The sequence below is a fragment of the Bactrocera tryoni genome, chromosome 5 (genome assembly GCF_016617805.1).
Source record: "Bactrocera tryoni isolate S06 chromosome 5, CSIRO_BtryS06_freeze2, whole genome shotgun sequence".
NCBI lineage: Eukaryota > Metazoa > Arthropoda > Insecta > Diptera > Tephritidae > Bactrocera > Bactrocera tryoni.
In genome coordinates this window covers 29827752-29844702 of record NC_052503.1, presented here as the reverse complement: position 1 = coordinate 29844702, position 16951 = coordinate 29827752, and the positions used below count along the sequence as shown (strand labels likewise).

The following is a 16951-nucleotide window of genomic DNA, read 5'->3' as shown; positions in this document are numbered from 1 at the left end:
TAAATTGGTTATATTAAACTCGATATATCACTTTGTTATCGATAAATTCGCTGGTTAAAGCTTATTATCAATAATTCGTATATTTTATCAATACAGGGTTTTAATGCCATGTTATCGATAAATTATTTGGAATTTATAATATATTACAAGCTTTTTGCTAAATATTACCGGTTAACAGTAACTTTCATCGGTATTGAGTATTTTGATTTTATTCTGGGCCTGTTTGAATCAGCTTTGGACATATGTATATTTGTTCCAAAATTTTAGTTAGGCATTGTAATCGGCGTTTATAATCCACATTTATGCATACAAACATATAATAATAAAGAGGTTAACACTTATTCACCTGCAAACCCGAGAGCACCCTCACCTCAGCTACTTTGTGCCGCAAACATCGTTTGATGCATCGAAATCGCACTGTAAAACACGAGATATTACGTAAACACCAAAGTACAAATTTATACATAAATACGTATAGGCAAAATTGCGTGGGTGATTGTGATAAGATTGCGATAAGGCTCCTGCATGCAACTCCTATTTGCCAAAATGTTAATTTGACATTGAATTTTCGTGGTTACATTTAGTCGTGCGCTTAATTCTTTGTTTGGGTGTTTAATAAATCGGTAAAATCAGTTATGAAGTGCGAAATTTATAACGGTATATACTTCTTCCATATTATAATTATTAGACAAATAAGGAATAGTACGGAAAAATTTAGTTGATGAATATATATATTTTTGATTCAGAGGTGTTCTTAGATATTTCCTTCCTATACATTTTTAGTATCTTAAACTATGATGGATTCATTTGACACAAGAATGTAAATAAAGCATATAAGGAGTGATCTTATGACACCGGATACCCTTTTTACCAAGAATGTCACAGAAGTCAACAAATATCTGATTTATATGAGACTATCAAACCGCTTTCGAATCATAGTATTTCGACCAACTCGGATCACAGCTTATTTCCGTTATTTTTTATTGGAAGTTCTCCTATTCTCCTAAAGGGTTAAGACTACTCTCACATATACTAGTAACCACTTGAAATGCTATTAAACAATACCAGCGCCTATTTAAACGAGGCACAGAACTCCATAGTTTATAGTTCGTTATTCTCGTTATTATCGTATATAATTATTTATTTCCATACTTTCTTGTAACGACAGCATTTCAATAAGAAAACATAATAATAGTAACAAAATATTTGTTTGTATTTTGTGTAATATTGTATTATTGTATTTTGTTAAACTTATGTGTAGGGGCACGATGTATGCGAGCAATGTATTTTATACAGTCCATCTTTTCAAAATAATCCAATATGGCTTTGAAACACGTTTCTCAAAAAAGAAAAGAAATTTTCATTATTTAACATATGTATATTTGGTTTCAATAAATAAATATTTTTTCTTGTTGAGGTTATGTTAATACAATGAGGATTTCAAAGGTTGGGAACATTAAATTTCTTCCACTTTGGTTCTCAAGTGATCCTTTATCCTATAACTTCAACTGAATTGTCAATAATCGATAATATTTTTAAAAGATTTCAGTAAGATATTAAGGTATTAAAAACTTATTTGTAAATTTCAATTTTTCTTAAAATAATTCATAAAAAGCATTATTCTTGAAATCCAGGGTTCCATAACCTCACAAGTTTTGCCACCATTACTTAACTTTCTGGCTCTCAAGTTATATCATTTATAGTCATTTATGGCTTTAATTAATTGATTTAAGAGCAGATTGCTTGCAAATCTCGTATTTTCGTTCACAGCTGCTTAGCTTTGACCTCTTTCGAGGCATTTCTATATATAATTTTACACATATACATATGTATACGAGTATACATTTTTATTTAACTTTTTCATTCAACTGTTACATTTGGTATGTGAAATGTTCTGTTGTTCTGTGTTCTGTACACTAAAGTCTTCTTTATTGTTGCCCATCTGGTTTGCTGAGTTGATTGGCCATTTTCTTTTATTAAGTCCAGATACAAATAAACATACAGATATATGTATATAATTATAGGCCATTTATATGAGGGCATATTGATGTACATATACAGATGGGTTTACATATCTCCGCTTATTCGCATTTTCACAAATGTGGTGTTATGTTTATGTATTTCCATATGTGTATTCTTTATTACACAATATTTTGGTTGCTACTGCCTTCCTGCTACTGTTATTTCCATCTACCAGAAACTGATGTCATCACTTTGTCCAATCCTTTGTTTTCATTGTTGTTGTTTTCATTCTTACGCATACTTAAATTTTACTTTTCCATCTGAAATTTCTGTTCTTGCTTTGTCTGCTCATCTGGCCCATTCATTGCAATTAAAATAATTACAATTTTTATACATTAACAATTTAATTAACATTATTTTCTCAGTTGCGTTTGTGTCGTCGGCGGCTCGCAAGCAAAGGAAGTTCAACCGGTCACACGCAGCGCGAGATACCTAGGTGGTGAACATACATACTTACATATGTATATATGTATATGTAGTTATTTAGTCACATACCATATACATACATTCAATATAAATTTATATATGTACATACAATTGCAGATGAAGATAAGTTTGAGTACAAGTCCGCGCTTGTGGATAATATCTATGTTTACTTACATGCCATATTCCAGTACACATATGTATGTAGTTACATATCTACTTACATCAGCATATACATACATATATACAAATATACTGCATGTCAAGATCATGAATGAATAAGTATATTACTCTATGTTTTTATACATCTTGCTTTGTTAATTCTTTCTCATATAAAAATTAAGCGAAAATTCAGCGCGGTTCGCATGAATGATCCAAAAGCTTTTTCAGTAAATTAATGCACCAGTAAATCAAGCAAAATATTTTATTTTCAGCTAGAATTATTTCTTAAATGCCTCATAAATATGCTCACAAGGCCAACCTGACTGACTGGACTCAGTACCGAAACCGATTCAGGAACACAGTTACATATTCTTTAGGCATACCGTGCATCAATATTTTCATTCAACTTTTGTTCATCAGGTAGACACTTCTACGCCATAGGTCCATGATCCAAAATCAAAAGTTTTCACATAACGCCTATAATCTTAAAATATAACAGCCTGAAAGCTGTTTCAAGGCTTCTGGATTAGTGAACGATGCTTAATTTTCGAAATGTCTGATATAGTCAAACCTTTAAGCCATTTTGGGATTCTAGTGCGCAAATTACTTGATTTTATTTGTAGTCCCAAAAGCATTTACCGAAATCCGACCAAAAATAACTACAAAAAGTTAGGCTCTTTAGACAATAAGAACCTGCTTTTGATGATTGCCTTGCACCAAGTAAACAACCAGAGTAATAATGGCAATTGTTTTTCTAACTGCCTGGTCTCTGTGCTTTTCTGCTCTCTTTACCTCTGAGAAATTCAGAGAACTTAACGAAATTAAACAAAACAAAAATAAAACTTAAATGTTCTACTTACGAGACAAATATTAACATTTCTTTATCAAGGAAAGAAAACAAGAACGATACAAAATGTTTTCAACAAACGGAAGAGCAAACACATTCTAACGTATCCGTAAACACATACTTCAACAAGCTTAAAATCACTCAACCGGCGAGGCAGTGGCATTAGTACTCCAGAAGAAGCTGCAAAGCGTACACTTGTCAACACTATAAAATTAAGTAGCGCTTGGATACTGGAAAGCATTTTCTCGGCTTGAGTCTTTTTCTTCTTGTGGATGCGACACAACCGAATTTCTACTTTTGCATGGTCATATATTTATGTTTGTGTGTTTGTGCATGTGTGGCGTAAGCAGCTTAAGTTGAAAAGTTGTTGGCTGTGCTTAACTATCCGATAACTGCACAAGAGAGAAGTACATCAGCGCACAGCGGCCCACTTAAAAGAACACCTTGGAGACTTGCAATCGAGGTGCCACAGTGCCAAGCGATGGATATGGATAGAGATACAAATATGTATATACATACTTACATAGGTATACTAGGGCCTGTGAAGAGGCTTAGCAATACTTGGCTGCTGCAGTTGAAGTTTTCACGGAGGCAAAAAGCAACAAGTATACTATTCGCTATTTAGTGTTTTATATTTCATTAACTTTTTTTGTTGGAAACACAATTCGGGAAATTGTGAAGGAAGTACCTAGACAGCACATTTTCCTTAATAACTTTGCTGCTATTAGGCTTGGGGAATCCAATGTTCTGTTCAAAGTGTTTGGGGTATAAATTCCAATTTGCTTGTTGTTGTTGTTTTCAATGCCCGTGAGAAGAAATGTTGTTGTAATTTCATAAATCCGCATGCACAGAAAATCTACATAAGCTCATGAGGCTATAGTGTTTCTCATAGAAATGGTTCCTGCCTCAAAACAGAAGACAAACCTCATTCAAAAGCCTTAAATAACAATTCGACAGAAAGTCACTATTTGGGCCCATTAGTAACTGGTTTGTTATACAAGTATATCAAGCAAATGTAAAATTGTCGAACATTGCTCAAAGAAGATATATACCCGAGGAATTTTTATAAACATATCAGAAGAATACTCGTATTAGAGTTACGGATGAAAACTAAGGAAAAACTTGTTGGGAACATTATATAAAAGATCTACATAATACTTTTAAAGCAAAGAGCAAATCAGCAAAGCAATCTTTAGTCGATAAATTTCGCAACTAGAGACAGCTGTATTTCATAAAGCAATAAATTTAAACTCGTTCAACAAATAATATAGTGGCAATCAGTTAATAAAGAATATTGGTAATTATTTGTGAGGAGATTATTTTGGTTATGGAAAACCCTGATACATATATTAATACAGTACAAAAATTATATAGAGAACCTGCTTATTTTGGCAATTAACTATCAACACATAGGCGCTCATGGTATACTTTTGTTATACTTATGCTATTATTGGTATATTTTCTAGTGAGTTGAACTCTATAAAGTATAATTAATAAAATTGGTGCATATTCGAAAGTAACATATTACAGAAGATTAACTTATAAATATGAGATGCGTAGATGGCTCACTTTACCTGGAGAAACCCCATATCATACATGCTTCATTAATCATAGATATGTACTTATATAATTGTGTACTTATATGTACTAATACAATATAGAGTGATGAAACAGTTCAATTAGATTTGACCTAACGCACTTCATAAATATATTTGTAAGCATAAACCTAAAAGACCAAAGTTAATTTTATACGATGTACAAACCATTCCCTTTAATTACAAACATTTTTCAGAATTTCGTGGATACACCAAAAGAAACGCGCAATATACCACAGCATAGTCGCACCGCTCACAATTAACTACGAAATAATTATAATTGATAGATTTATAGGGCGACCTTGACTGGCAGATATCGGCTGCTTCACGCGCAATTAACTTGCACAATGAACAAAAGGCTAAGCAGAGGAAGACGATAATAATGAAGAGTAAAAGTAAAGAACCCCAGAAAAAACAGCAAAAGCCAGCAGCACAAAGCAGCCAGCAATCAAATGGAAGTTTTTGACACTACCAAAACGCCCCTGCGCCACTGACTAGCGCTCCTAAATCAATCATAAGCGGCACACTACCACAAAAACTCACGTAAATATCTTGTGGAAGCCACTTAGGTGTATTTGATAACTTTGAAATAGTTGCGAGCTGTCAGAAGAACGCAAAGAACACAGAAGATGGATGTGACAATTATACAAAATGAGTGAGAAGAGCGCACAGGTAGGATAGAAAAGTGTTAGAAGCAGCGTGTATAGTATACACTACATCTATGTATGTATACTTTGAATCGCGTTTGTCTATGGGTTAAATCCGAAACAGGCGACAAGTAAAGCTAGCTCGTAGTGATGAAACAACTTGAGTCATTCAACTTTCAGGCCACCCGCATAATTATTACACACACAATAAACGAGGTAAGGGCATGTTAAAAACGCATGGAAATGTTTTTAAGAAATAAATACAGTTCCCTTGACAATCGCTTTCACGTAATCAGAATTGAGCCGGATTTCTATTCCGCAAAAGAATTCAAATTATTTGGGAAATGTTTTCTGCCTTTACATCACGATTAAAGACTGGAATAGATGGAAAAAATGATGTTCTCATAACAATCGAGTCTATGTAACATAAAATTATCCAGAATTTACGTTTCGAAGACTTTCAACTCGGTATTGTTCGAGAAAATAATTGTGGAATGTTTTCTGCCAACGGATTTTTTTGAGACATCCATACCCTTTCATAAGCTTTTGCAAATTCTGCTCATTTTCAGTATCTTAATGGAATACAGCTAAAAACGACGGTTTTTCTTTTTATAGAAAGTTAGAAAACTCCGCTATTAGTCAACATATAGTACATTTTTCTTCAGATACCGAAACTTTCACAACCTAGGCGTAATATATAGACCACACAAACTCGTCAACTTACCAATTTTTCTTTAGATTTCTGAACTTTTACTGGACCTAGCTAGGATAGTAAATGTATATTCCATTGAAAAGCGATTTCCTTCCTGATTTAATCCATAATTCGTCAACTTACTTGTATGGTGTCTATATTCTGAATGTTTATTGAAGACGATAAGCGATAGAGACAAATGAACTAAATTTTTTGGCTTAAAAATAATTTTTAAACATTAATTGTAGAAAATATTTCTAAATAAATAAATCTTAAAAAAAAAAATCAAAAAGGTATATCCCGAGGAAGGTGGACAGCAAAATTCACATACGTTTTTGGACAGGTTTGTCTAAATCCCCAATTTGTTAATTAGCGCTGCGTTATCTTAAATACTTTTTTGTTGTTCCACACCTTTCTCAGCGAGCCATCATGAATGAGTGCGAGCACATAACAGATATACATAGATATGTGCTATATACCTATATGTATATAGTAAATATGTACATATATCCAGCAGTTCGTGCCGCTGTCGAGTGAGTGCTGCAGCTTGCCCGTCAGTCAGCCGCATTGGATATGAATTACTTAAGTGTACAAGCACAAAAATGTTCATTAATCTCGAATATTTGACAGCTTTAGCCAGATAAATGAAATATAACACTGACACGACAGCCGAATCACGACTAAATATATTTAAATATGCGCAGATGGTCAGTGGTGGCACCGTAGGAAAAATTAGCTTAAAAGCTTGGAAGGATTTTTTTGATTATTTCAATAGATGAAGGGGTGAATAGTGATAAATTGACACAATCTTACAATGTTAGAGAAAACTGACGACTACAAATTATTATTGTAACGAAATAAGGATTCTGTTTCTTAGTGATCAATCGGAAGAGAACACTTTCTGGAGTTTGTCATTGTACATTGTATTATAGTAAATTTCTACTTATGAAACGATGGCTAAGTATTGGCCATCTACGACTCCTTAAGGCTTTGAAAGAGTCTAATCGCTCAAGCAACTCGGATCAATAAAATATACCGGAAGAATAGAAAGAAAGCAGACCTTTCTATTGAGGTATCCGTACATTGCCTTGTAGTAAATTTATTGCGATAACTTTCCGGATGTTTCCTAATACGGGTTTTGCGATCTTAATCTTAGCGAGCAGACAAATGGCGAATTGAAGACGGATTTTAGCGTTATGCGTAGCAGGTGTCGCTTTCATAAATGCTCTACGGTGTAATTGGATATACATATATATATAGTGCATCAACAACTTGCATAATTTATACAAATTATGTAAATATATTGTCTTCAGTAAATAAACTCCGTTTCCGACAAACCAACTAATTCGCAAGCAAACATATTTAAGAATTTATGGGTATTTGTATGGACTTCCGATCCGAAATGTGAACTAAGAGATTTTTCTCGCTATTTAATGAAATGGTTAAACACAAATTTTTTCACAGATGTTAGACATATATTTATAAACATAAATGTAAGACGGTGGAGGAATGAGCATAAATTATTTTTCAAAACTCTTTTGTCACTTTCACGCCGATTTTTGTAAATGTATCTTTCTTATCAGATAAATACTATATAATTTTTTATCAGCTATTTTTCTGGGTATAAAAGCTCATATGTGCACTCATTCTACTCCACTGTGGACTTAGATGCTACATCATGTCACAATTAATGACTTTCGCAAACTGACAGCAACAAAAATATTTAACTTTCTTAGATTTTTTTTGCTATCGATGCTTTTCGACTCGGTTGGGCTTGGGGTTTTTGCTGACTCTCGCTATCATATCACGACGCGTCGAGACAAAATCTTCGGCAAAATAATGCTTTTGACACAGCTGACAATTGCTTAATGAATTATGGATGATAAGATTATTAATTATTTTTATTTATAATAAAACTTTCATTTAATAAAAATTTATTTCAAATACTAAATTATTACTGTTAATTATTTTAAGTATTAATTATAAATCGCTTAGCAACTCCGTGAGATTTTTTAAGAAACTTATTTACCTAAACAATTCTATCGTATCTTCAGTTACTTGCTAGTAATTTTCTGCCATAAATCATGAGCTAACTGCATTTAATCATTTTAGTAATGACGACGTTATATATGTATAATTTATGCATAATCCATAGGGACTGTCATAAATTGTTTGTCTGCTCTTGGGTTTTTTTCTCTCATGAATTTTGCTGTTTAAATTATTGTTTCCTCTTGTTGTTTTATTAAATCTTTATTTTTAGTTTTGTTTTATGCTTTGTCTCGTTGAACTTTTGTTTTGCTTGCTATTTACCAATGCTGGCTGTCCACACGTGTCTGTGTCACCTGCCATGCCGTTTTTGTACAGTTTTTCCTCCAGCATGCGGGGCCCACGTCACGGTGTCGTTAGCAAGAGCGCCACTCGATTTGTGAATAATTCAATAGTTCATGGAAAATTAGTTGATAATAATATTTTGCAGGTGAAACACCCGCTCTTCTAGGAAATTTTATTAGCAACTTTGCGGGTTTATTGTAGTTTCAATAGATTACATTAGTTTGAAGAAGGTGGGTGTGACTTTGAACACTGTTCGAACAATGATTATTTAGATTCAATTAAATACTATTCAAAAGTTAAGAGTTCAGTTTTCCATCGCAAAAGATAACATTAATATTCACTTAACATTAATATAAGTATTTGAGGAGACATACTCTCCTATGGAGCAACCCTATGGAGTAAAGTATGCTTTGTATCAGCGTCTTTAGAAATTTCGTGTATCTTCCCTTTCCTCAAAAAATCAATATCACATAAAAAGATAAATGGAGTACACCACCGAGAGGATTATGTAATTACTTATACAATAGATGATTCTACTACCCAACAGCTAACCCACATACTAACTGTATTGGAAGACTATATTCATTTTATTATATCCAGTGGTTAAGCTTGAGTGTAGAACCCTAAGCTAAAACTTTCGAACCTACTAAGAGCGATATTTTATTAAATCTGAATTATTTTAATATTTATATACCATGAAGAACTGGTCAATATAAAGTGTTAATATTCAAAGAAATCTCAGTACATACAAAAAATTAAATTTGGATAACTTATATATCAATATAGCAATTTGATACGAGTAAGTTGATTCTACATACAAGTAGCGGACTCAGAATTTATAATGCCACACATTAAACCTTAAAAGTAGAGAAAATTGAACTCTCAATATAATTTGCATATAAAAATAAATGTCCTCAGTGCCTCACTATTGACTCTCCGTAAATATTTATTGATTCTTTGCAAATATGTACTAAAGGAGTTGAGTTGTTTGCACTTTTTTCGGACAAATTTTCCAACCGCATTTATCAATTAGTTTTTCTCTTGCAACAATGTAATATATACGTAAATATTGATTTTACTACACTACGACACGTACTGACCACAATTCTCAATTAATTTGTTCTACAACTCACAAATGTCTGTTAATTTTTCACAAATTACAAACGCAAACTTTATCCAATTTAAATAAAAAATTCAATAAAATAAAATCACTTTACGCACGCAGAACTTTATGAAAGCCACAATATCCAACAGCCGTCAGGCATTTGGTCTGCCTTTTTCGCTTTCGCCTAGTAAGGCACAACTTTTCATGCCAATTTGACTAGTTTGTAGTACTCTCCGCCTGTATGAAATATTCACTGCCGAGTTCAAGAAAGTTTTTATTTCATTTTGTTGTTGTTGTTTTCGGTTTATCGAAGTTCTTGTTATTGATTTACGCATCTACGATTGACTCGACCTGACTTTAGCAATGAAAGTTTCGTTTGTTTGGGAATAAGTATAGGAGATTGTGTGATAATATTGAATGGCGAAACAACAACTACAAAGCACACACTAACAATTGCCACCAATAGCAAATTTTATCGAAGTTTAACAACTTTCACTCATTGATACGAATTATCGACACTTTTCATTTTTCCTCTTTCTTTAGTCGTTCTTATACACTTATTATTTGCCTCCACCCACACTCTTGAGACATGCCAAAATGCACGTTACATTTGTACCACTGATTCGGTGAGGACATTTTTGTATCCTTGATGGAAGTTTTGAATGAGTAGAATTTATAGTTTTTGGCACGATTGGTGCAAATGTTTGTTTGTATGCATGTAGTACTCGTGTTTCGACGGTGTCCTTGCCTCCTTCTTCTTCTTCTTAATTGGCGTAGACACTGCTTACGCGATTATAACCGAGTTAACAACAGCGCGCCAGTCGTTTCTTCTTTTCGCTATGTGGCGCCAATTGGATATTCCAAGCGAAGTCAGGTCCTTTCTCCACTTGATTCTTCCTTCCTTGTCAATGAAGGCAAAAGTAGAGTAGGTAGAGGGAAAATCGAAAATGAAGAACCGCTGTAGTTAAGAAGTCCAAGTAAGTAATCGCTTAAGTGGCAACAAGAATTCTGTGTACCACCGGCTGAAGTTCATTTTCAAGGGATAAGCGAAGTATCAGTGCGAAAGTAGTACAAAGAGCAATATAATCAGATGTTTGAAGCTTTAATGCATTTGGTAACACGTAAGATAAGATAAAAGCTTCCATAAAGCTTTTGAACATTTCTGAACTAACTCGCTTATAGAGCTTCCAGCATAAAATTTGTCACGTACGTTAAAAAGCTTTCATCACATTTTTCGCTTTTAGAACTTTCAATGCCTTTACATTGCATTGAAAGCACAATAAAGAAAAAAGCTTTTACAAAGCTTTTGAACATTTTTAAAATAGTTTGCTTATAAAGCTTTCAGCAAAAAATATGTTATTAAATTTGCTAAAAAGCTTTCATCACTTTTTCTGCATTGCATTAGTCAAATTCTGAACTTTCGATTTTTGCATATATTTCATTATGAATGCAGAATAAAGCTTTTGATTATTTTGGAATAATTATACATATAAGCAATGGCACATAAAGATTTTGATAATTCCGGAGTGATTATACATGTTTGCAGTAGCGTACAAAGCTTTCGAAAAACGATTCTAACGGAAGCTTTGTACGAATCTAAATATTGTCCTTAGAGCTTTCGAAATATTTTAAGTTTTCTGAGCTTTTCGACTTCTTAAAACATTACGTTCAGTGCAAAATATTATTTTAAATTTATTTTGCAAATTTTCTTGAGCTTTTAGTTGCATTAAAATGAAGAATAATTAGAGCAACTTTGAAGCTCAAAACGCAAGAAATCAGATACTTCATCCTACTGGCCGCTTTCAAGTTTTCTGACAACCAATATTAAATATAATTCTATTTCAAAAATAGTTTAAAAGCTCTCTTAAACTTTTATTCCTGAAATCTGTATAGCTATTTACTAGCATAAAAATTAAAAAATAGCATTTCCATCCACCCGAAAATCTCTTATTACCTTCATTGCCACACCCTGTATCAACTCTTAGGTTTCTTAGTACATATATAGTATACATATACATATATAATAAAAATGCGTTGACTATATTTGTCGTTACCTCAAAGTAAAAATTCTCAAATCGTCTAAAAGCAACTCAAAGCAACTCAAAGCAAGCGGAGGTTTTTATTTGCTTAACTTTTGTAGACGCTTTGTTGTTGCTATATTTACTTCCAACTAACTGTCGCCAGTGCGCTACACCAAAGGTGGGTCACCAACCCGCAAACATTATTGCCCGCGCGCTTACTTTTTGCGTGAAATTGGTTAAACACACAAAGCTAAGTTGCTTCGCAGCTTGCCACAAGAGCAGCGAGTTTGCTTTGCTTTCGCAGCAGTCTTTGAATTGCATGCGCTGAAGCGCAACCAGTTTTGCGTTTTAAAATTATTTTTCTTCTCTTTTTCCCCTCACTTCTTGCCATTTTTTGCCGGCAACTTGCTTCCTTTGTGTGTTGCATTGTTAATTGTATTCCTAGCTTTGAAATTAATTTAAGGATTTTATTAAATGATTTCTGCTTAGCTTATCTTGTTTGATAATTTTTATGTTTTATTTGAGAAACTTTGTATAATTAATTATTTTGGGCAACTTGCCCGCATTTTGTGGCCACTGTGACTAAGCTCGAGTTGCATGCCACATTTGCTTCCTTGTCACTTAATCTCCTTAAACCAAAAGTCAACTCATCTTTCAAAGCAAAAACTTGCCATTGACATTTCATTAAATGTGTTTTAACGGTACACCCACATCAATTTCACACACGCAAACTACAGTGGACACACTTGCCGCATTTTATTTCAAATCATTAGCAAAAGTTTATAGATACGCCGCTACTTGTCAGACTCACTGACTGCCTGTCTGACTTACTTAGTGAGTTGGGAAGTTCACTTAACTTACAAAAGCAACAACTTACAAAACAACAACATAAAAGTTGTTTCATTTCTCACTCACCTTTTTCTTCAAAGTTGCCACTCAGCTTAATGTCGATCGCCTCGAAGTAATCCCGCACACTGTTGCACTGTTCGCGTGTGTTCAAAATTTTACTGGTCGAATCGCGCTGCAAGCGGCGCCTGTGATGTGCATGCTGCTGTTGTTGTTGCTCATGATGAGCATGAAAATGATGACCGTCGAGATGTTTCGCGTCGGCCGCCGATGGCAATGCCAAACAACTGCTGGCCACTAAAACGGCAATGCAGACTTGCAACAGCAGAAATAGTCGACGTAGTTGTTGTTTTTTATGCGCTGCTGCTGCTGTTATTGGCTTTGTGGCATTCCGTTTGCCGGCAATTTCGACGGCGTGGGCCATACTAGCGCGTGTATAGGTGTATGTATGTGAATAAGGTAGTAAATACAAATTTGGTACGCACACTTTTTGCTTGCTTACTGTTGTTGTTGTATAGCTTTAGAGCGCTTAATATGGCTTAACGCCTGGTAGGCGATATTTAACTTATTTTTAATGGGATTTAATTATTGTAATTGTTGTTGTAATTTATTTTATATTTTGTTGTTGTAATTTAATTTATGTATGGTTGGTGTAATGTCGTCGGCAACACGCCTTTGATGTAACACTATGCAAATAATTAACACAACACGTCGCCTTTATGTTGGGCCGTTAATCGAAAACACATAACACAAAACTGTAAAAAACAATAAAAATAAGCAAAATAAATTAACCGGCTTTAGGAAAATTTTGCATAAGAAGACTTTTTGGCCAATTAATGTATTGAATAAGAATTTAATTTCACAATGAAACACTTTGATTTTGCACGAACGCCGATTAAATGGCTATATATCTAATAAATATATAGTAAATTATATATAATATGATTAATATAAAAAAAATATTTTCACAATAAAAATTATCGTTACAACAATAAGTATCACTTTTTATTAAAGAACAATGCGCATATTCTTTATATCACAACTTGCCACCTGCGGTTGCACGTCTCACAAATATGTTCAAACGGCGTGTTAAGTTTACTATAGTCTTTTACTATGTTTATATAAACATTTGTATTATTGTCAACACTTTTTATACAAGCCGCCGCAGCTCGCCGTTAATTGTGGCATAAATCAGCGCCAAGTGTTTTTTTCACTTCGCGTCACTTTCTTTCGATTAACTAATATGCTTTTGAAACGCTGCACTTGCGTTTATTTTTAGCCACCGCACACTTTCTTGCTTTCCTCTTTATCTAAGTATGTGTATGTGTGTCTTCACCTAAACAGCTGACTGTCTCTTATTGCAAGCGCTTGGCTAAGGATGAAACTCACGCTGCTGACAGGTTGTCGCGTTGTGTGATACAATCGAAACGCTTCCGCACACACTTGTCAATAGTAAGTTAAATTTAGCCACAGAGTGCGGCAATGCGCTTCGCGTACATGCGGGAGCAAAAGCGTTTAGATAATTTCTGCTTGGGAAAAATCACAATTTTCACCGCCTTGAAAAGTTAAGAGGTATTTTTTTCACATAGAAAATCGTATTCGAAGATGCCGCCTCTAATTTGATTTTGCTTATATTCGCGGTCTCGGTTTAACTACACTACCACGTCTCACTTTATAGCGCGCTAATCGTGCACGTCCAATTGACCAAGCGCTCAAGCTTTTAGAAACGCGCCTACCGCGCTGCGCGTCTAACACTTTCTGTCTTTCCACCGCGCGCACAAACGCGTTTATTTACTTACGTGTGCGTCTAATTAAATTTGAGCAACGTGCTCGGCGACCGCCAGCAATACACGACTATTACACGGCAATATATCAATGTGACCGATAAACCGGCAGAAGATGCAAAAGCGAAGAACGCGCGTTAAAAAAAGGTGAAAATCTTCTTGTTTGATTGTTAGCAGACAGCACAGGTAAACGCTGCAGCGTAACGCGTATCGGCGCGTCTGCAGAAGGCGTACGCAGCGCTCAGGCGTACGAACGGCAAACAAACGGCGCGGTCACCTTTCTATTTATGTTTGCTATTTACTGATTGCTTTTTCACGAGCGTTTTGCTATTATTTTAGCAGTTTGTTTGGCACGTTTCTTTGATTAACCGCGCGACGCGTTAGCTACGCTGCGCGCTGAATATGAACGCGCGTCAGTGCTTGTGTGCTGTCGCGTTTAATGTGCGAAATTACACATTAAGCGAAACGCTTTCAAAATATTAATAGAATGCTTAATTTTGCCTGCCTTCTTAGCCAACGCTATAATAGCGTACGACGATATATTGCTTCATTGCTCAGCAGCTGATTTTTGTTGTGATTCACTTGTTCCCACTTCGCGCACAGACATTCACCACTTCTACAAAATCACAAAATTTACGCAACTACTACATAAACGCTTGTTAGCAACAACGCTTGTATGTTTTCATTGATTTTGTTATTGTTTTCGCTTTTCTTACAACGCGCAATCATTAATCGCTTGCTATATTTTTAGTATTATATTTGTATTCTGTTGCCTGTTTTGATTATTATTAGGCGCTCGCTCGCAAGAACACTGCAAACGCTTAAGAAAAAAGTGACATAATCGTACACTAGACCGCAACAACACAACGCGCTAACAAAAACACAAAAGGCTTAAGACCAAAGAAACTGGTCAAAACGCTGCCAACACTGAGCACACTGCTGCACTTTGCAACAAATACGAACTGAAGCAACCAAAAATACAACAAAACTCCGTGTTGTAACAACAAATTAATAATTCACACAAAAATTTATTTGCGCTGAACTCTGCACCTTTAATAGCAACACACTTCCAATCAACTATAAATATTACACACATAAATAATTTTTCTCTCAATTACTTCTGAACTATTATTTTTTTGCTCGCCTTCAAACACAAAACACAATCTTCACTAGCAAACGCACGTCGCTGCGCTTCTTTGATTTTATTTACTCACTTCGTGTTTATTCGCTTATATTTCACGCTTTGATTCTGTTGTTGCTTATTTCATTTCTTTTTATTTTCTTAACACTAATATTTTTCTTTGCTTCTCCACTTGCGTTTAATTATAAACTTTGCGCGTCTCACATCGCTTTCGGCTCTTCATTTGCTGGCTATGACTATTGCACGGTATTTCTTTTTTTATTTTATTAGCTCTATTTCTTTTTTCTCCACTGTATTTATTCGGTTAACTCGCGTTAAATAAGCACTCCGCTACTATGCACGTCCGAACAGTCCAACAACCCGGGTACGTATAGCGTTTGAATGGCGAGAATTTTGAGAAATGTTCGTTGCAGTTGGCTACGAACATTGAGTTCGCTGCTCGCTTCGCACAAGTTCGTTGTTTCATGTTTGGATGTGATGCTCGGTCGAAATGTTCGTGCCCGATGTTTGAGTTCGAGCGGAACGCCCGTAGAACTGATTTTTGTTAGCTAATACAGTGGTGGCGACGAAAAAATAGTGAAATATAAGTATTCGTAGAGAGGAAGGTCAATAACAGTACTTATTAAATAACTAAATAAAATATTTCAATAAAAAAATAAAAATAAAAATAAATCATAATAATGATATTTCCAAATTTAGCTAACCTTTGAAAATTTTGCACTCAAAACTGAATTTTCAAGTTTACTTGAGTAAACAATTATCTGATATAAAATAGTTTCTGCATGCTCTGTATATAGTTCTTTATACAATTACCCATCGTGATCTCATTGAAAAATCATACACATTTTTGGTGAAATTCTACTTTTTTCTAACGCCCATATAACAATATGAGGGTCAATAAATCAAAAATAATTCTAAACTTCAACAATTTTCAATTTTATCATCATATTCGATTGTTGGTTGTTGCAAATGATAGTCATTTTTGATACCATTTTTGTAGTACGATTTGTCCTTTACTTCAAAACAGAGCTCAATTTCGGCGATCATCTCTTCAATCGACGAAAATTTCTTCCCAACGAGTATTCTATTGAGAATTGAGAACAGGATATTGTCACTTTGGGCCAGATCTGGACAATAAGGTGGATGCGGAAGCAATTCGAAGCAAAATTCATGGATTTTTTCCATCGCTTTCACTGACTTGTAACACGGTGTATTGTCTTGATGAAACAACACTTTCTTTTTTTTTCAAATGCGGTCGCTATACGGCGATTTCGGTCTTCAAACAGTAGCCAATAAAAATCATTCGTCATAACCTTGCCTGCCGACTGTTGCGTTT

At 34.4% G+C, this 16951-nt stretch overlaps 1 protein-coding gene across 4 annotated transcripts in view; it reads right to left on the bottom strand.

Annotated features, from left to right (window-relative positions):
* The window catches only part of LOC120778051 (division abnormally delayed protein), a 508824-nt gene extending 492852 nt beyond the window's left edge, over window positions 1-15972 (bottom strand). The window contains exons 1-2 of one of the 4 annotated variants that reach the window (XM_040109729.1): window positions 15689-15972; window positions 12760-13445 (exon numbers count right to left, since the gene is read on the bottom strand). In XM_040109729.1, coding sequence (XP_039965663.1) covers window positions 12760-13114 — 355 coding nt within the window. In that variant the 5' untranslated portion in view covers window positions 13115-13445; window positions 15689-15972. The other 3 variants (XM_040109728.1, XM_040109730.1, XM_040109731.1) reach the window with 3 other exon arrangements.
* Window positions 15973-16951: the final 979 nt, after the last annotated feature.